This window comes from Hydra viridissima, unplaced genomic scaffold (genome assembly GCF_058129835.1).
Source record: "Hydra viridissima isolate aposymbiotic clone 2 unplaced genomic scaffold, HvirCarnegie_v1 scaffold_6, whole genome shotgun sequence".
NCBI classification, from domain to species: domain Eukaryota; kingdom Metazoa; phylum Cnidaria; class Hydrozoa; order Anthoathecata; family Hydridae; genus Hydra; species Hydra viridissima.
Genome location: NW_028324305.1, coordinates 9,403,292 through 9,425,043, shown reverse-complemented (window position 1 = coordinate 9,425,043; position 21,752 = coordinate 9,403,292). Strand labels below are relative to the sequence as shown.

The window sequence follows — 21,752 nt, the reverse complement described above, 5'->3', positions numbered from 1 at the left end:
GAAAATACCTTGCAAAACTTTTAGAAGTTGACAAAGCCAATATACAAGGTTACGCAAAGCACGTGGTGGATCAGACTAATAGCAGGGCCAGTAAATCTAATTTTTATGCAGTTTAAAAGACAATCTTTAACTTTATTTTGTTTTAGAAAGAAAATATTTTACTATCTTATGTTAATCTGTAAATTTTTATTTTCTAAGCTCAAGTAAGTTATTACCTGATTTGTTAGAGTCAAAGTTCAGGATGTAACCTATGCTTGGGGTAATGAAAAGTGAAAAAATAAGAATATCAGGATAAATATACACCAGGGTCGATCTTCAGTCTTTTTTGGATTATAGGCGAGTGACTAATGCCCCCTAGATATCAGAAGACTTATTTAGGCTCAAATTAGCAAAATCTACTTCGCTTTTCCTATTTCAACCGCTCAAAGTTCGAATTTCGCAAAAAAAAAAGAAAGAATGAAAAAGTAAACTAACGGGTGGCCCAAGATAAATGGCATAGGTAGTATTTTTATTATAACTTTGTTATTTTTTTAGCTAGAAAAGTGATTTTTTTTTAAAAGATTTACTATTAAATTCTCTACAAAACGACATGATTTATTTAATGTAAATAGTCTCCATTACTTTTTGACATACGATATAAGCGATTGGTACAACTAGTAAAACTTTCTAAAGCTACACTTACTCTAATGTCTTTTAAAGCTCGTTTAAGATCTTGAATTAATGTTAATTTTGATTTAATTTTATTCCATTTCATTTGGTGAACGAGTTCATCCCGATTTGTAAGTTAAAAATAGGGTGGAATTCACCAATAGGAAATAATATCTTGATTAAATGGAACCAGATTTTCGATGATTTACGCTCAGTACCCTTTCTAAGTGCTCCGAGATGGCATAGTTGGTCTCTAGACAACATTTAACATAATAAATTTGAGTTATACGGCTTTTGCAATGCTAGCTAAAAAGCGTACGGATGTTGTATTTATTTAAGATGTAGAGCTGCGAATTCTTGTCTAGTTACTTCCAAATCTAGAGATTCTCCTTCAGTTTTTTTTTTTTTTTTTTTTTTTTTTTTTTTTTTTTTTTCAGTTTTACATTTAATTAGTCGTAATATAATAAAGTCTGTGATATATGCTCTCGTAATACAACAAAATTCATGACATATGTTCTCGTAATACATTAAAATCCGAGATATATTATTTCGTGATGCAATTAAATCCGTGATATATAGACTAATTTAAATAAAAACTTGGTATCTGATAGAAGATCTAATGATCTTGTCGCCAGAACCATAAAAAGTTATAATAGAATATAACTTAAGCTATTAATAGACAAATAAAAATGACAAAATACAAAAAACAAAAGAGCGTGTTTATACAAATTTCTTAATTTTAAAAGTATTTCAACATATTGTCATTAAAGAGAATGAATTTTTTTAATTTCTTTTTAAAGACTGGGAAGGTAGTTGATAAATCAAAATTAGGTAAAACAATTTTGTTCCAGAGATTGGGTGCACGATAAGCTATACAGAACTGATTGAATTTTGTTCGACAAAAGGGTTCAAAGAGTGAGTTATCATTTCGTAGTGTATACTTATTTTTTGTTTTTAAGGTAATAAAATCTTTAAAAACGTGTAAGGACGGATTGATTTTACATTGAAACATAAAGCATAATATTTTATATACATTCACTTCATAAATGTTAAGTACTTTTATATTTTTGAATAAAAACTTTGAATGCGTAAGTCGATTTTCAAAACAAACTAAGCGTATTGCGTGTTTCTGACGACGGTAAAGAGTACGCAACTTACTTTTGCTTGTACTTCCCCAAGCAATATTTGCATAGTTAATATAACTATGTATAAATGAGTAATAGAGTTGGGTTAAAATGGTTTTGTTTAAATAATTTCTTGACTTATAGAGGACTCCTATATTTTTAGAAACCTTTGAACAAATGTAGTCAATATGTGGTTTCCACGTAACATTCTCATCAAGATAAATCCCAAGAAAACTAGTAAAAGTTTCCTTTTTTATTTCTAGTTCATCAATAAGAATTTTTGGCATCGTTGTTGGTAAAAAACGTTTTTTAGATATAGGATGAAATAGAATGTATTTTGTTTTATCAAGGTTTAAGGTCAATTTGTTACATTTAAACCACTCAGATACGCATTTAAGTTCTTTGTTCATATCAGAAAGCAGTTAAGAATACTGTTCCTAATTAAGAGCAATGTTATTATTAGAGAATCTTTTTTCAGTTGTTCATAAAGAATTATCATGTGCCTTAAATATTTCTTGTGTAAAGTTATTTTCTGATTCTATCATTTGAGGAGCCCATCTGCTAAACGCTCTAAGTCCTAGTAAATTGATTTTGAGAAATCGAAGGAAAACAGGCCCACGCCTAATTAGCGCTCCAAAAAAAATTGTGTTCGTTAATTTTTTATCATTAAATAGACACTAAAAAAAATGCAACTCTACAGGATCTCGAAATAAACCTTTTTGAAATATGGGCTTAGCTTATTTTGATAATGTCAGTTGGACTTAGATAATTTTGAAAATGTTTGGTTAAGTTCACATGGCTTGTTAGTTTATTAGAAAGTATTGAAATATTTTGATTTATTTAAATTGCGCGAATTATAGGTTTTTTATTATTATACTATATATAAGGTAACGGAAAAGGAAGTATAAGACAAAGGGAAAAATAAAATATTGTAAGTTTTTTAAGAAACTGACCAACAAAAAAACAAAATTTGAAATACAACAAAAAGTTAAGCATGTCTGCTTACAGCATCTTCATCAAGACAACTGCATATAGTATCTTCCTCATCTTCTAGGCGTTCTTCTATTAAAGAATCAATAACAATACTTTTTAAAAAATTAAAACGATTATCCTGCTCCCAGTTCACTCCTGCATGCACAAGAATTACACTTTTGATATCTTTATTTTTAGCATCTGAAACTGGGACTCCTCTCTGAATCTAAGATGGGTAAGAAAAACAGCCACGCCCTCTCTTTGATATAATCTGAGGACTGTTTAGAAAAAATTTGAAATTTGGTTCTCCTTGAACGTTAATATTTTTAAGTGATCCTCTTGTGATAAAAAAGCGTTTATTTTCCTGAACTTTCATTGGCAATGGTTTTTAAAAACTCTTAGAGATACTGATTTAAAATCTAACACACTCCAGTCTCTTTCTGCAATTTTCACTTCTCCCTGTGTACTGTAAACATTATAGTACTCTTCTGAGGAATATATTAGTTCAATCTTTTTAAGCTTTTTTACTAAAGTTCCAAATGCACGGTCACAAGGCAAAAATGTATGTCCTTGAACAGGAAACAAAAGTTCAATTGTTTTTACTAATATCGGTGCATGTCTTAACAGCCAGAAGCCTGCCATAAAAATTAAAGCAATACTTTTATTTTGACTACCAGATGCATCAGAAACTAAACGAACAGTATCTATGCTATCCATATTTGTATTGCAGAGCTTGTCAAATACTGCACTGGAACAGGAAGAACTATTCTTTTTGAAATTATTCTCATTCCAAGTATAGATAGTGAGATTATCTTGATTTAATGATCCGTTTTTTTTGTTTTTTTTCTACAACACAAAAGTTGTATATGTATAGTTGTCTACTGTAATAAGCTTGCTGATCTGGAACTTTAGGAATGACTTGATTTTGTTGATGGTCAAAGCAAATAGTTTTTAAATCATCTAACTGCTCCTTTAAAATATCATAGAATGCATTTGCTCTACGAACAACTAAAAAAGTAAAAAAGCTGTTCTTCCTTTCTAAATTATTTTCAATCTTTATTTGGTTTTGAATTCTTTCACAAAATGAACATGCATCTGATTTAGGAGAACCAAAACCTAAATTAAAGTTGATTATAAAAATTGGGTTCCTTTTTTGCATACAATTTCTATACTGTTTTAATACTTTTAAACTCTGATGGTAGATAAAGTTTTATAGATTTCTTTCTGCTATAATGACTCTAATTCCTTGTATTCAAACCAACTTTGGGGACGACCAAAATTATGTTCTGATGCAAGATGGATCCCTTGCCATAAAGCAAACTCAGTCCAAAACTAGCTACGAGAGACAAGGATTCTGGGATAAAGACTTGTGGTCCCCTAGCTCACCAGATTTGAATCCTTTGGACTTTAGCATATGGGCTCAAGTTCTAGTTGGGGGTTGCTACATGCAACATCCTAACCTGAATGATCTTTGTCAATCCGTAAGGAAATCATTGGATGACCTCTCCATCGAGTATATCAAGAACATCTGCATGAGGTTTAGGCCTCGTCTGGATAATTAAAACTGAAGCAGGACAAAATTCAAAATCTCATGCTGAAAGATTTTACGTTTGTTAATATTCATTTAATCAATAAATTATTGTTTATTTCAAGCTGATCTTGTGTTAATTAATTTTTTCATAGTTAAATTTGATTGGATAAATTAGTTTGCCGCTAAAGAAAGTAATATTAAAATAAAAATGTAGTCGCTAGAGTAAGAAAAAGTGGTTTGTTAAGAAATTACAAATAAGGATTTGTCTAGGCGCATAGGTATTGGACCCTGTAAAAAAAAATATATATTGCAATTTCAAAAATACTTTTCTACAATAAAAATATAAGTATATGCTACACAATTTAAAGCAATTCTAAGCAAGTCGAAGTCAAAATGCCGAATTTGATACATAAATTTTACTGTGATTTTCAAGCAATTCAATATCTTTTTCCAGTTGATTCATTTCGGCTTCCATGCGTTCTTTACGATTCTTTTTTGGAGCAGTATCCGTAACGACTGAGAGCCCTTGGTATTGATGATGAATCTCCTCCCAGTTTAATTTTAAACCAGCAATTATATTCTTCCTAAAAAAAATTAGAACAAAATAATAGATTTACATTTGGTAGAGTTGTAAAGCAATATTAACAACTTCAATTGACTTTGAATTGTTTAACATCTCTTAATGAATGTAACCTGTGTTAACCAACAGACCTTTCAGTTGCGGAAACACATTTTATTGTACCATGATTAATAGATTCTTGAAGAAAATAGTCATATTCACTTTGCAAGTCCGATAATTCTTCTTTTCTTTGTGTTAAGTAATTTGGCAATTTTCCATAATCTTTTTTTTTCAAATATACAGGGATCAATCCAGATAGTTCTAACGTATGTGTTGCGCCTCCTTTTGTATCCACAAATTTAGATGCCGGTTTTTTCGGAATAGATAAAATGTTTCCTACTGCATTTCTATTGACGAAATCTTTATTCGGTTTAGAGACTAAAATATTATTTTCATCGTGTTTAGGAACAGGAGGCTTTTTCTGTTCCTCATCTTCATTTTTGAAAAGAGAATCTAAGAAAAACGCAGCAATTAGATAATTAGTGATTTGATAAAAAATAAACTATGTAATCAATTACAACAACAATCATAACACAATTATATAATTCTTTAACTAAAATTTCAATGGTAATTTGAATTTGAAATTTTAGAGGCAGCTAGAGATGAAAAGAAAAGGTGGATAGCCAAATATTTAGAAAATAGTTTTTGAAAAACCGCTCTTCCAGCAAGATGGGGCTTCAACTTATGCAGCATATAGTAAATGGTTTAGCACAAACAAATTCAGTTTGTTGCTTTGGTGCCCTAGATCACCAGATCTCAACCCAAAAAAAATATTTGGTCATGGATTGATACTCTAAGCAAGTCGAAGTCAAAATGCCGAATTTGATACATAAATTTTACTGTGATTTTCAAGCAATTCAATATCAGCACAGTCATTGGTGACTCTCATGCTTGGTATTTTTTGCTTGGCAGTGAGATAGGCAGGAGAGAAACCCATGCAGCTGGATTAAAAGTAAGAAAAATTGGATTAACTTTAAGCACAGCGAACAGATTCATTGATCTTTGAATGATAAAATCCGACAGAGTCTTTTCCTGAAAGTGTGCAACTAATTTTGAATCAACTCTTCTGAGATCAGTTTTCATTGGTGGTATCTTTAGAGCAGCAACCTTAGCGTCTTTCTCACTACTTGGGACAAATTCAGAAAATAATGCAAGTCCAATTAAATCTTCGCTTAAATACCGTAAATGTCCTCTCGTTTTCTAAATTGCAATGTCTGCTATCTGTTTGTCAATATTACCATAAGACTCAAAAGTCTGGAGTAGACAAAGGTCATCAAATGTTATCAAAATGTATGGAGCATCAGAACTGTTTGAAGCTTTAAATCAGATTTTCACATAAATGGTAATAATGAAAAGACAGATATGACGAAGACCCTGTAGTTCATATGCTGTAAGTTTGAATTGTCTACAGAACAAATAGATTTTCAGATAGTATTTTCCTTTTGCTAACCACCTGGCAAGATGGATTGAATTACATCATCATTTTCACCCAGTATGATTAGTGTCAGTCGGATGATCTCCAGGTAATCCTTTCATGGTTGAATGTTTTTGGAGAGTTGATTCCTAAGGAATTCTAACATAATTTTCTTTATCTGGTTTAGCCATATACATTCAGCAACTGTAAGTTCAGATTTGACTTCATTGTCAGGAGCCTCAATTGTATTGTATTGGGTAGTGTCAATAAGTTCCCAATGTTCTTTGAACTGACTAAATATTCCGATCTGTGGACCTGAAAACTGGAAAAACTGGTCAAATACTGCAGCCAGAACAATTTCAAGGATATGATACCTGCAGGCTAAAAACAGTAAAGTGCGTCTATGCCTTCTGAACGATAGTAATTGCACCGGCGTGAGTACGAGTGTTGGAACTTGTTGCATCAAAACAAAGACCTGCCAGCCAATTTGGAACATCTTTCCATTTTTTTCAACACTTCAACAACCAAGTTTCCCATAAGCTCACCAGTACTCAAGGAAAGTTTAATCACTAATAGTTTTTCATCATTTAAACCTGATATAATAATTGGCATCCTGTCAGCCAGGTTTCCATATACGTCTGGTAAAATTTTACTGTCAAAATGGGCTATTAAGGGTGTATTTGGCACAAAAGTTTCTTGAATGTTATGGGTTATTGATTTTCTAATTGTTTTATTAAATCTGTATATTGAGTTTGCAGATAGTGTCATATTTTTAATGTCAATGCCAACAGCTTTAAGGACTGGTACAACAATGTGCATAGCCTGTACCGATGTAGTTTTTGTACGATCAAGACTAGCAATAAATAATAAATTATCAATAACACTATGTGGCTTTGGTGCTAACATTTTGTCTTGTTTAGCTAGAGTTTGAATAGAGTGGTTTTCTAATATAACGGTGTTTCTGGTCTTTTGCTGGTGATACTTGCTAATTAGCAGCTCCTCATCACCAGTTTCTTCATATTCTGAATCTGAAATTTTTTTAATCAATCTGGTCTTAGTATATTTTTTCACTTCAGTTGTCTTTTTTTGGAATGCTCTTCTTGGAAATGTCAATACACTTGTTTTTGTTTATGTTCTTTAAAATTTAAATATTTCAAGCCCATCACCATTTTCCTTTTTTCTTTTTGGTCTTGTAGAAAACTTATATCTTGTTGAATTTTTATAAGTCTGTCACAATATGCATGGGTCACATCAAACACTAATAAAACTTGTTCACAAAATCAGTTTCCAATTTCATGTCTTTCAGTTCTGTGAGACTTGTTTTTCCCAATTTTAACATAAGAGTTATGCAAAACTTTTAGCTTAACAATAGCATTCTATTTTTGTGTTGTTGGAACATTGACAATAAACCACATTTGGTAAAACCTCATCAATAGTATTGGAACAGATTTGTTAAAGGTCCATTTTGTTTGTCTTTAAGTCATAAAAGATGCGTCATACGACAAGAACTACAGTGAGCAAACATCTTGAGCAACTTAGTTTATCTAGAACTGGTAATTGATGACCAAATAGCCACACATTAGTGTCACGTCTTGTTTTAATAACTTTCTTCTTTGACATTTTGACTTTGACTAAGTTAATACTAAATATTATTTCACTAAAAATGCAAATTATATACAACATACATATTCACATAAAAACATAAATATTCAGTCACTACTAAGCATTTTCATTCAAACTTAGATCAATTGTCTTTGTTTGCCTAATGAGTACCTAGATCCAATTAAAAACAACACAGTTCTAAACAAAAGTAAAATGAACACTATGCAGTATGCTAATTAGTTATTTTATCAAACTTAGTAGATCAGTTAACAAAAGCAGAAAAGTAAAGTTAATTGAGCTGTCACTAAATATTGGAATAAGGTCATGAAATTTTCAGGAGTTACTTTTTTCTTCAAATAACATTATTTAAACACCTAGCCAATTAACTTTTTAAGAAAATTTTTTCTTGATTTGGTCTCATGTATATATATATATATATATATATATATATATATATATATATATATATATATATATATATATATATATATATATATATATATATATATATATATATATTAGGGATCGCCGGTTACAGTATACAATATACTAACTTTATGGTATACTTGGTATACTAAAAGTTAGTATACAGATTAGTATATTAGTTAGTATACCTGTTTACTTTTATATGTAAAATATATTCTCGGACTGATTTGATAATCTAATAGTTATGTTATCTTAATGAATTAAGTTACTGGATCATGGTATTATTTGACTTATCATGATAAAAGTGTTTGTTTTTTTTTTAATTCAACACAGTTTGAAAATTTTAAGGTGAGTCATCAATGAAAACACCCATAAAAGTCTTTTGGATGGGTGATAATATGGAACCTTGAGATACTATTGCAAGTGGTTTTAAAATCAACCATTACCGCCCAAGAAAGAAATTTCAATTTTAATATTTTTATAGTAAAAATACTCATATTATGAATTTTTTTCAAGGGTTTTATGAAGTAAAAACATTTTTATAAGCTTATATTGATATTTTATTGTAAATATAGAATAAATAACAACAAACATTATTAAAAATTCAAACTCTAACAAAAAAAAAAAAGCTTTTTCTTTTACAAAACTAGAAACTACCACATCTCTAATGTTGAACATCAGTTTTGTTTTGATTTCTTGTTAATCCACAACATTTTTTTAAGTTCATCATTTTTGGTCTAGTAATCAAACTAAGATTAATAAAATTTTGTTAGAGGAACTAAAAAAATACATTTAAAATGTCCAATTCTGCTAAAACTCATGCTGAGTGTCAAAACACAGTTTGGATTCTCTGCATGTCAAAATGTGATCAAAGTATAACACCTTTCTTGATAAGCAGATTGGCAAAACACTCTCCAAAACCATTAGACTTTAATGATGATCATCTTCCAAATGTAATGTGCACAAATTGTCGTTTCATTCTGCAAAAAATTGATGAGGGAAAAACATCACAGCCATTTCCCAAATTGTATGATTTCAGCTCAATTGCTGTGAAGCCATCAACAAGAAATTCTCCTGCATGTGTTTGTATTATTTGCCAAATTGCTAAGTCAAAGGGCAAAAATTCCTCTCCTTTGTCCAGCAGTACAACTCAAGAGAAATCATCTAAAGATGAAAAAAGACGCACAAAATACCTCACTGTGATTGAACCGGGTTTATCCCATAAGTGCACCCCTGGAACTAGAGGTACAAACCTTATTGCACTTGCAAAAACAAATGCAAAAAGTGCAGAAAATCTTCTTTTTTTGGAACCCAGGATGCATCTCCAAATGACACAGTACGACTGAGCAAATAAAGTGGAGGACTTAAATTACCACTGAAACTTGGTAAGTGTTTTTTCACTGCTTTTTGCCCAACATATCGCTTTTCATTAGGTACATTTTACTCCATTAATCTGTTTTAAATTTCAGGCAAAGCAACTCCAAAGCCTTGTGACAGTTCAACTTAACATTGGTTTGTGCAACAACTAAATGAGACAAGTTGCTTCAACTCTTAACTCTGCAGGCCAACAAAAAATTATCGAGCCATACTTTGCTAGGAAATTTGCAGAGCAAGGAAAATTGCTCAAAGATCATTTTTCTGACACTAAAATTAAATGTTCTGACATTGACCACCTTAGAGATGTTGTTCATTGTAATGATATTGGCAGCCTTCTTCAATTTATGGTATCAGCAAGATCTGTCTCCAAGGAACATCTAATTAAAATTGGACTTGATGGTGGAGGTGACTTTCTTAAGATGAGTCTGAGCATTATCATGGTAGCCTTAGAACCAACCAGTCCCGTCCTGAAGACTCATAAGCTTTGTAGTTCTTCCTTCAAAGATTTTGGAGTAAAGAAACAGCTGATTATAGCAATCTCTGAAGGAATGCCAGAAAACTATAAGAACATTAAAAACCTGTTGAAAGACACCAATATTGGTGTTTTTTCCTTTGTCTTGTTTTGTGGCATGAAAGTTGCTAACATTCTTTGTGGACTTCAGTCTCATGCTAGCAAACATCCTTGCTGTTGGTGTGATGCAGACTCTTCAAATCTTTGAAAATGTGGTGCACTGAGAACTTTTGGAAGCATCAGAAAGGCTCACCAAGCTTTTGTTGCTGAAGGAAGTAATATAAAGGGTGCTAAATAATTTGGAAATGTCATCAACATTCCCTAGCTCAATATTTCAGATGAAACACTCATTCTAAAAGCAATACCACCAATGGAACTTCAACTACTGATGGGTGTGGTGAACCAACTTTTCAAGAGTCTGAGCAAAGTTTGGCCAGAGGTCAAATAATGCCCAGAGGTTTTAAACATTCCCCTCCAGCCCTTTCATGGAGGATATTTTCATGGAAATCATTGTCAAAGACTGTTGAAAAATATTGATATTCTTCAGCAAAAAGTTGAAGCAGCAGCTGTAAGTGCAGCATTTCCCTATGTTGAAGCATTCAGGCAATTTGATAAGTTAGCTACTGAATGTTTTGGAACCCATCTGGATGAAAATTTTCAAGAATACATTGAGAACTTCAAAGCTGCATTCTGCCTTGCTCTTCCAGTCTCAATCACTCCAAAGTTCCACACTGTGTTCTTTCAAGTGGCCCAGTTCATCCCTCTGAGTCATCAAAGTCTTGGAATATATAGTGAACAAGCCACTGAAGCTCTTTATGCAAACCTCAATGGCAATGATTCAAGAGACATGCACTTCACCCAGAACAAACATGTATAGAAGTCAAAATCAAAACATATAAGAGAGGAAAACGTGATTTTATTAGAATTCAGATGTTTTAGCTATATAATTAAATCCATCCAAAAGGTTTTTTTCAGGTGTTTTCATTTATGACTCACCTCAAAACGTTCAAACCGTGTCAATTTTTGTTTTTAGATTTACTTAGTAAAACCTTTAATTTTTTAAGTCGTTATATTTTTATACCATGCTGTTGTGCTGCTCTTCACCGTTTTAGCATAGCTTTTTTTTACTTGTTTTTTGTTTATTCTATAGATTTCTCTGATCTGAAATAAATTAATGATAATAATAATAGTAACACATATGGTATTTAAGTAAAATATTTAATGTCTGATCAAATTTACAAGCATGACTCTTTTTTTGGAAACGGTTCATTAAGAAAAATTTATTGCAGATATTGTGATAAACAAATAGCAGTATGCTCATAATTGAGATGGGTGCAACATTTAAGGGGATGTGAAAGAGTGTCTAAAGAAGTTAAGCTTTGCTTTAAAAATAAAAAAAAAAGAAGTTCAGAATGTTTTAGTTAAAACAAAAGGAAATTATATGATCTCACAAACCTCTGAACATTCAGTTTTAAAAGAATCTGGCATGATGTTTTAAAAGAATCTAGCATGATGTTGCTTCCAAGCAGAAGAATCAGCTAATGCAAAATACCTTTTGCATTAGCTGACTCTTCTGCTTGGAAGCAACATCATGCTAATCTTAGACCTGCATATAAACTTCCATCTAGTAAATGTATCAGTGGGCACCTTTATAAAGATGCATCAAATGATGAAAAACGTACAATAAAAGAATATGTTGATAGTTCTGAATATGTAAATATAGTGACTGATGGATTTTCAAACATTAATGCAAATCATCTTATTAATTATTTAATTCATGTTGAAAATAGGACTATGAAACCAATTACTTACAAAATTGAGCCCACTGGTCAAGAGCAACAAACTGGCATTAATATTGCAAAACGCATAGAAAATCTAATTCTTGAGGTTAGTGTTGATAAAGTTACAAGAATTGCAACTGATAATTCATCAAGCATAAGAGCTGATATTATTGAAAGAAGATATCCAAAAATATTTGTAATGGTTGTGCTGCCCATACAATCAATCTGTTAGTAAAAGATATTTGCCTTCTTCCTGAATTTGTGGATATTTTAGAGAAGTCTGAAAAACTGACAGCATTTGTTAAACAAACAACATCTCTTGTTGAACAATTTCATGTGATTCAAAATCGTGTTAAACAAGAAAAGAATTTGAAGAAAATGCGAGCATTATCACACGCAGTTTTAACACAGTGGTGTAAAAAGATTAATATAAATGTTTCTGTTTACTTTAGTACTTTTTTATTTATGTTTCAATTTGAGTATGTTTATTTTGCTGTTTTTATTCATATATTTGTTATATAATATAACTTATATCAAGTATCACAATAAAATGCAAAAGCAAAAACATTGAATAAAAAACAAACAAATATGTTTTAAACGTTGTAACAATGCAAATCCTTAAAACTTTTTTACGAATTTGTATTATGGTGTTGCCAAAAAATCAATAAGTAAAAAGTTTAGTTTATGTTATACTTTACAGTGAACTTTACGGTATATATATATATATATATATATGTATATATATATATATATATAAATTGAAGAAACAACAACTATGTATGGTACTTAAAGTTTCATGCCTAACAGCAATCATCAGCCATGAAATAATATAATATGGTATAATATTAATACCATATTATATTATTTCATGTTTATTATAATAATAATAATATTTCATGGCTGATGATTGCCATTAGGCATGAAAGTTATCATACATAGTTGTTGTTTCTTCGTTATATATATATATATTGCTCTATTTATACAAAATATTGAGCATTCTTATCATGGCCTACTATAGTGACAGGCCGAGTAAACATACGGCTTTAAAAAAAACTGTAGGCAAGTTTTTTTTTTTACAGAAGCATTCTTTTTTTTGGGTTATTTAATAAAAAGATTCATTAGTTCATTAGATAGTAATTAAATTATCATAAATAAAGGCTTTTGTAACAAATAAAACCTCCTAAATGAAAAAATCGTTTATTAAATGCAAACCAGCCACATTTCATTATAACATAGTAAAGACTCACTTTTTATAGTACTAAAAGCTTGAACATCTTTATGAAAAAAAAAAAACATGCCTTTTCAAAATAAATCTACAATTAGTTAAAAAAACAATATTATATATATCACGTTTAAGATAGTTTCAATATTTTCATTTTGGGTTTTGAAGATTGCGGGGAGTAAAAGATGGCAATAATTGTTAACAAATATATTGGCAAGGATTCTACAATGTTTTTTTGAAACATTGGTAAATCCATAAAAGTTAGACACCATCAAAAAGCTGTTAGATAAGCTAACATAACAGACATTTGTAAAGACGGTGAAATAAAATGTACGATTAAAATATCCAATGGCAGATGTTATCACAAGGCAAAGTTAACCCACCATGATTAATCTCTCTGATATATTCTCAAAATTGGTCAAAACAAAATGATGTATCTTCAACTGGAGGATCTTCTCTACTGACATAGCCAGCAATATAAACAAAAGATGTTTTAATTTCTTTAGACAAATTGCTTTCAATAACAGAAAGATTATGAAAAACATTCAACAAAGTATTTGGTCAAGGAATTAATTCGTGCGGTTTGACAAGGGATTACGAAACTAGCTTATTGTCTCAGCGTTTCGTTTAGCCACGCATGCGTGCGAAGATCACTGTTAATGCGCATCATTTTCATTATAAATCATTTGATTTAAGCGTAAACAACACTATTTTTAATTTAACTGATAATGTCGATTTTTGTTCCTGATAAAGTGTTTTTGCGGAGAATTCTTCTTTATTACTTTAACATGAAGAAAAGTGCTACCGAAAGTCATCGTATTTTGGTTGAAGTTTATGGTGACCATGCTCTAGCTGAGCGAACGTGTCAGAAGTGGTTTGCACGGTTTAAAAGTGGTGATTTTTGTTTGGAAGACCAAGAGCGACCAGGACAGCCGAAAAAAATGGAAGATGCAGAATTGCCAGCATTGCTCGATTAGGATTCTTGTCAAACGCAAGAGGACCTTGCAAAATTGTTAGGAGTTGAACAATCAACAGTTTCCAGACGCCTCAAAGCCATGGGTATGATTCAAAAAATGTCTCATTGGGTTCCACATGAATTGAAAGACAGAGACGTGGAAAGAAGAAAGACCATTTGCTGCTTGAAAGACAGAAAAGAAAGGGATTTTTGCATCGAATCGTTACTGGTGATGAGAAATGGATTTATTACAAGAATCCTAAACAAAAAAAGGCCTGGGTAAAGCCAGGTGAACCAGGTCCATCACAATCCAAACGGAATATTCACTGTGCAACGGTTATGCTGTGTATATGGTGGGATATGAAAGGTGTGGCGTACCATGAGCTTCTGACACCTGGTGAAACTATTAATGGAGAACTTTATCGACGACAATTAATGCATTTGAAGCAAGCTCTGGTCATAAAACGACCAGATTGGGGTAACAGACATGATAAACTCATTTTTCAGCATGATAACGCTCGACCACATGTCGCAAAACCTGTCAAAAACTATTTGGAAAACGTCGGATGGGAAGTGTTACCCCACCCGCCGTATTCTCCGGATGTTGCTCCTTCTGACTACTACTTGTTCTATTGCAGGAATAACGATTTGATTGGACAGCGCTTCACTTCTTCAGAAAATATTGAAAAATGGGTCTCTGATTGGATCACTTCTAAGGATGAAGCATTTTTTCGACATGGAATTTGTAAATTGCCGGAAAGATGGGCAAAAGTAGTGACTAGCGATGGACACTATTTTCATTAATGTATTCATTCATTTAGTTTTTGAAATAAACCTTCAATTTTCAATTAAAAACCGCACGAATTAATTTCTAGACCAAATATCATCTTGCATTACATGACTACATTTGTCACACATATGACTTGATGAAACTTCTAAATCATTAGCTATGATACCAATATTTAAGCAAAGTTTTGTTTTTTTTATGTCAACATTTTGCAATATTTGCTGAACATTAGTAAAATAGATACCACCTGATCCTTGTCGAAGTTTTCCAAATGCTTTCTGAATAGGGTCACTAGTAAAATGTCCCAGACAAACATAAATATGACTTGTAATTAGTAAATCTTTCACTAGTTCAACCATTCCATGACACATATGGGAAAAAGCATGAGAAGTACCTTTGACCGTGTATTTCAGGTGCCATTTATTAGACCATATCAGCGAAATTTAAAAGAAAGTTCAATTGTTCATAATTGTTTGATGAAAAAACAGCATGATTTTCATCTCTAGTACAAATGTTTTCATAAAGTTCTTTAACATTAACAATTTTTTAAAATTTCATAAAAATAGATAAAAAAACTGTAGTGTCATCAACATTTTTTTATGGATGAATGAGTTTTTAAATCAGCTACAGTCTCATCATAAAATACTCTTAAACAAGTTGATACATTTTGACATTCGATTGGTTTAGGAAAAATTGGTTTAGGAAAAATTTCATTTAGTTTAGACAGTTTTACAATAGCATCTTTTTCAAATAGAAAAAGCTTTTTAAGATCTGACCATTTTGCAGTTCTTGAAACACCTTTATAAGTAAAACATAGTTCTTAGCTTTTTTCTGTGAGCCAATTATTACGAATAGATTTTATTAAATGAACAAAATCATAAAGACTTAAAATATTATGATTGGTGCACCAAGGATTACGGGGATTAAACATTCCAAAAAACTTTCTACTTACTTTATTATTGTTGAAAAGAATAGCAACAACAGAACCACAATTTTTTATTGTTTCAATTGTTTGCATTGTTTGATCATACTGAAATTTAGCATCTAAACCTGTTACTGATAATGCTTTACACAAAAACTGTTTTCCACCAAACAAAGAACAAATCATTAAACCCAAAACTGCTTTTGTCAATTTATTTGGGGAGTTACCAGATTTATCAAAAATGTTACCTCCTTGATATGTTAACTGTGGTTTAACATAAATTTCATCAATTAGTAGAATGACCAGTCTTTGAGAAATAGAACATTTGTCTAAATACAACTTTAAAAAATCATCATCTCCAACATTTCTAACTTTTGATGTCAAACTTGTCATCAGTGATATACTTGGTAGTTCATAGTCATCACGTAATCAAGAATAAAGTGTTCTTGACAATGAAAAATACTCAAATGCCCTGGCAACCATATCAGGAGAATATTTTTTTCACCAATAAACACTAAGGAGTTTATACTTAACATCTGTTCAATGATAATACTTTTTTTGTGATCAATTGGTAAAGAATTCAGATAGTTTACTGCAGCATGGAGACAACTAATACAGTTAATAGTATTTATATGATTGTAAGAAATAGGTTTTATGGTATACTTAATACCACAGTGGTAGCTATCAAAGAATAAATCATTTTTCATCTTTAAAATAAACTTTGGAACACTCAAGTTGTCTAATGTATTAGCAGATTGAAGATGTAAACAGTTTTCATAGATATTTGATATTATTGAAAAAGAAAAAAAAAATAGATTTAGATATTATTTTTTCACACAAACCATCAAAGGATGAAATATTGTCAGCTTTTACAAAATCCTCAATTTCATCAGGCACAATACTTCTAAAGGATGGTAATGATTTACTTATTGGTCTTGGTGGTGCCTGTGGAGTTGGAATTTGACTTGAATTTGCACAAGAAAATACAGATGGTGGATATTTTGGTTTTAACTTTCCATAAACTAAAACTTTTTCATAGTTTTTAGGCCAATGATCTTCACAAATAAAAGCATTTGGATCATCTGGAATTTTATCTTGAGGTATAGCACTTATCCATCTTTTTCATTCACACAGATTTTTTTTATTTGGAAGGCGAAAAACTTTCACAGACTTTGTAACATCGTAGTTACCTCTGCATCCTGAGACACAACACTTAAAAACCATATTTTATGAACCTAATTATTTTGATCTATAAAGAAATTAAATTTAATACACATACAATATAATTGAAATTAATTGCATATCAAATAGAAAGACCACGTCCTTGATCGCACCATATTACACATTATTAAGAGAAAAACTCGCCTACAGCTTTCTTTAAAGTCTTACGTTTACTCGGCCTGACACCATAGTAAGCCATGATATATATGTAGTAATCATTTGTTGAATGAATTATATAATTGTGGTTTCCTAAAGTCTTTAAAATTAATTACATTGCTGGTCTTTAAAAATGAAGTTATGCCTGAAACCTGATGCTACTTATATACTTATTTTTTTTAAATAATAGAAATGATCATAAAAATATATAAAAATTACCTTTTGTTAATTGAGGCAACTTTGTACTCTTCTTTAGAAAATTCCTTGGATTATCTAGGCATATAGACATTGGACCCTGATATAAATATACATATCATTAAATTTAAAGTGAAAACAAATATAAAATATCAAGTCTAATATAAAGTTTTGTAAAACAAATTTTATTTTCTATAACATCTAAAAAATCTTTTTTTGAATTTTTTTGAGAATGGTCATTGTGTAACTTCTTTGTTTTACTTCTACATTTATATTAAACCGCCTGTTAATTTTCCCAATATATCAAAAATTCCTACATTCACTTCTTAATAAAATTTTCATCAAGCATAAGAAGTGTACTTTCTGATGAACTCAAATCTTTTAAAAAGCTTGATTTATTTCAACTTGATGACATCAAGGGTAAAATATTTCAAAATACTGATCTTAAAGATCAACACAGATGATAATAATGCTGTTAATGTAACATCTAACAACTTTATCTTAAGACTTCTCCAGCTTATTATTTATTAGAATCTAACTTTTATCTGTTTATTTAACTGTTAGGATCAAAGTAATTATATTATTTTCCTCATAAACTCATCATTTTGTATGTATTGATCTTCAGTGAAATAACTTGATATTAGGGAATTTTATTGGATCCTGTTAGCCCACCATATGGGCAATTTCTTTCTTTTTAAAGGGCAAAATCTGAATGGTGATAGAATCAGGAAATAACCATTATACAGAGCACCCAAGATCATAACCAATCAGGATAGCAACTATGTAAGCATACATTTAAAAAGACCTTTTGTTTTCTACAGATACTCCGAACTCCTCAGTCAGTTTTAGATTGCAAACCAGTTGATGCATCTTCAAAAAAAGTATTAAAAATACATCTTAGTAAACAAATATTGCAGAAATCAATGTAACAACAAGCAACATAAAATTTGAGTTATTCATATTTCTATCAATCTGATTTATTATCATTTTGAAATTGAAAAAAAAAACTTCTAAGGATTAGATTGTTTTTTTGGGTTCAGTTATTATTGGGACCTGGACATTCACTACTTGATTACTAGGCACTTAAGATAATAAAAGTCTTCTCTTAAATAATAAATCTTTCAATAAAATATTTGTAACATAAAAGTCAAAAAAATAATGGAAAATCTACTTACCCTCCCGATATAAATTCTTGAGCATTTGAAAATCTTAATATATCTAGGTCATTATACACCCACCTTCCCAATAAAAACGTATCTTGCCAGTCACTTTAAAGCTGAATTTCTTTTTGTGCAATGCTAACCCATAGTTTATAAGATTAATCACCAATTTAATGTGAATTTAATTTCAATAACTGCTGATGAAAAATGGATAAATCAAAAGCTTTTAAAAATAAATTTTAAAATGTGTTACAATTTGGCAATAAAATAATAATTATAATATTTCAGTATGATTCACAGCTGATCCATTAAAGCTTTCTGTAAACTTTGCCAGGTACACTTAGGCACATTAACACTCAATCAGTCATGGGAAAGGTTTATATTAAAAAACAAAAACATTTATTCAAACAGATGTTTATTTTATGATTCTTCTAGAATGCTATGGTACATTAAAAATTGGAAAAAGATTTATCATCTTTTATGCATTTCTACAGATCAACTACGGGACAAAGTCTAGATAGTTCCTTTTACAGTCTAGATAGTTCAATACAAGTGACACAACAAACCAGGTTAGAAGTACAGTTGTAGAAATCATTTTCCACATAGATAAATTCAAAATGAGGATTCATCATACTCACCATAGAATACAAAAGGTCAACAAATCCAGTGCTTTTTTACTCATTTTAAATGCAGAAAATTTGGACTAATTCAGGTTAGTATTCAAAAACCCATACTCAAAAACAAAACTTTTTGAATTTTATAATGCAACCATCACTATATTGCGTTATTTAGATTTAATTTAACAAAGGCAAATTTATTGTAACAATTAAAACATTTTAAGTACACATATATTGAAAACCCATTTTATGTGCTATATTTTTATAAAAAGTTGAATGACGAATATTATTACAAGAAGTTGAATGGCAACCAATAAGGAATCTTCCTGGAGACTACAATCTTGGTAAATAGTCAGAAGTGAATATTTATTAGGTTTTTGTACAGATCTTGCAAATACTTTACTACCTGACAATAGAATTGAAAAATGATGTTGATATCATTCACATCTTGATTGATAAGTGCAAATTAGATAGAGCCAAAGCATAAGTAAAGATAGTGAAAGTTTAGATTTAGAAAGAAAAGTTTGAGTGATTTGATCACATTTGGCTTGGATGGCAAACATGATCAGATCAAACTTCTAGAACAATAAACTCACCTAAAGAAAGGCTCAAAAAATCTACTGAATCTCACCTAATTTACTTACTTATCAAGATGGTAAATCTACTGGAACCTATTTGACTTACAAAACAATTCCTATTTTTGGTATAAATGGTTTACTAATTGCAAAACAAAAATTCAGTGTTTTACAAGAATTTAAGTATTCCAAGATTTCAGGCAGTTCATTTTTGTAATATTGCTAACAGTACTGGCTCAAAAAAAATTGATGAGTTATTAAAATGTAACCTTAACTTTATTGGATGTGCAGTACAACAAAATAACTTCAAGAGCTCTTTTAGAAAAACTACACTGCATGACAACTGCATTAGGAAGTTTCAATAGACTTCTTAGTAAAAGATATACTGTAAATATTTAGGATACAAATCAAATTTCGTTTGAACCTGTCATAAATCTAATAGTTGATAGATATGTTTCACAAGAAGAGCTGAAAGACTTGAACAATTAAAGGCTTTTTTTAATATTGCAAAAGAATAGAGTCCAGTAAAGTTGCAGATAAATTAACTGCTAATAAAATTGGTCTACTCAACCATGGAAGGTGGCTAACTTTTGCTTTTTGTACTCTCTGTTTGTATATAAGAGATAATTAACCAGTCTTTTAAGAAACTAATTAACTTATTGTTCAATTTTATGCTCCAACATGGCTCCAAGTAAAGAAATCTTCTAAGCTGTACAATTCTCCTTGCCTTTTTTTTTTCTACAATTGTTTGACTAAATCTACCATTTAATGTTGTGAAATGAATTCAGGTCTAATAAAACATGTTAGCATCTAAAGGTCATATTTTTAACACTATTTACAAAGTTCATTTCTAATTATAATAACTTATAAAAAAAATTATAAGGAAATCTTCTACAAAATTTAAAAGAAAAAAATTACCATGGTTTTATATTCTTTTTTGATGAAATTCTGATCCTTCTTTACACTGGCATTAAAGATTGATTTATACCTAGAAATGGTGTTTTATTAACAAAATGTGTTAATAAAAAATAATCCTAAAAAAATAAAGATAATAGTTGTGTTGCTGATATATATTTTTTATATATATGAGGGTATACTGCTTTCTTTATTTTTTATTATTCACACAAAATTTTAAACTTTATTGATCATGTCACTCAAGATCATGAGATTATTTATCCTTATTTATACTTATTTAAGATTTAACAGTTATATTGTACATATAAAAAATTAGGCATATACTAAAATATTGAGAATACTATGTAGTTTCCGCTAAACCTTATTCTGTTAAATATTCTTGTTTAGAAAGTATAAATACAAGTTTTAACTGTAAGCTAAAAGAAGCTAGCTACAACAAATGTTTACATTTAAAAGAAACAACTTTTAAAAAAATTTAGAAAACATTGCAAATAAAAAAGAATTCTAAAAATGATGTGTAGCAAAGATATCTCTGCTACATTTTATTTTGTATAAAAAGATGTAAAATAATCACTTTAGGAACAGTTTTTCAAAGATAACATTTCTTTTTTCATTATTTACGCAGAATTAATTTTACTGACATAAAAATAAGGGTTTACAATATTTATTTAAACAGATAATGTGCATCACATCTTAAAAGTTCTTTTAAAATGTTCGATAAAGTAAAATCGTTTAATATTATTATCCCTGCCTTTGAGCTATTGCTTTGTTTTCAGGGGTCTTTGGAATAAGACTGTAAATAGATTCTTCATGATCTTCCTGTTCTTTTCTCCTGCTGGATACTGTTAACATTGCTTCTTAAAATATGAAGCCTTAATTGTAAGAGGTTTAAATATTTCTTCAGAATACAAGTTATGTTACTATGACAACATAAGTATCAAAATAAAAAAAAGGGCTTGGTGACGAAGTTAGTTTGATTTTATAACCAAGGAAAGTTTAGATCTTCTTAGCAAGTTAAAAGG

General features: G+C 30.2%; 1 protein-coding gene across 1 annotated transcript; it reads right to left on the bottom strand.

Moving 5' to 3' along the window:
* Positions 1-2,694: 2,694 nt before the first annotated feature.
* LOC145190454 (enkurin-like) lies at positions 2,695-21,673 on the bottom strand. Its single transcript, XM_090090592.1, has 5 exons — positions 21,482-21,673; positions 20,734-20,803; positions 17,488-17,563; positions 4,987-5,347; positions 2,695-4,859 (listed from the first exon to the last, which is right to left on the bottom strand). The coding sequence occupies exons 1-5, from the start codon at positions 21,580-21,582 to the stop codon at positions 4,664-4,666; spliced, it is 804 nt and encodes a 267-aa protein (XP_089946718.1). The 5' UTR covers positions 21,583-21,673; the 3' UTR covers positions 2,695-4,663.
* Positions 21,674-21,752: the final 79 nt, after the last annotated feature.

Coding starts and splice junctions, on each gene's coding strand:
- LOC145190454 (XM_090090592.1), bottom strand. CDS start 21,582: ATGTTAACAGTATCCAGCAGGAGAAAAGAACAGGAAGATCATGAAGAA. Junction 20,804..21,481: donor AACAAAGCAATAGCTCAAAG/GCAGGGATAATA, acceptor CACCATTTCTAG/GTATAAATCAATCTTTAATG. Junction 4,860..4,986: donor TGTGTTTCCGCAACTGAAAG/GTCTGTTGGTTA, acceptor AATTTTTTTTAG/GAAGAATATAATTGCTGGTT.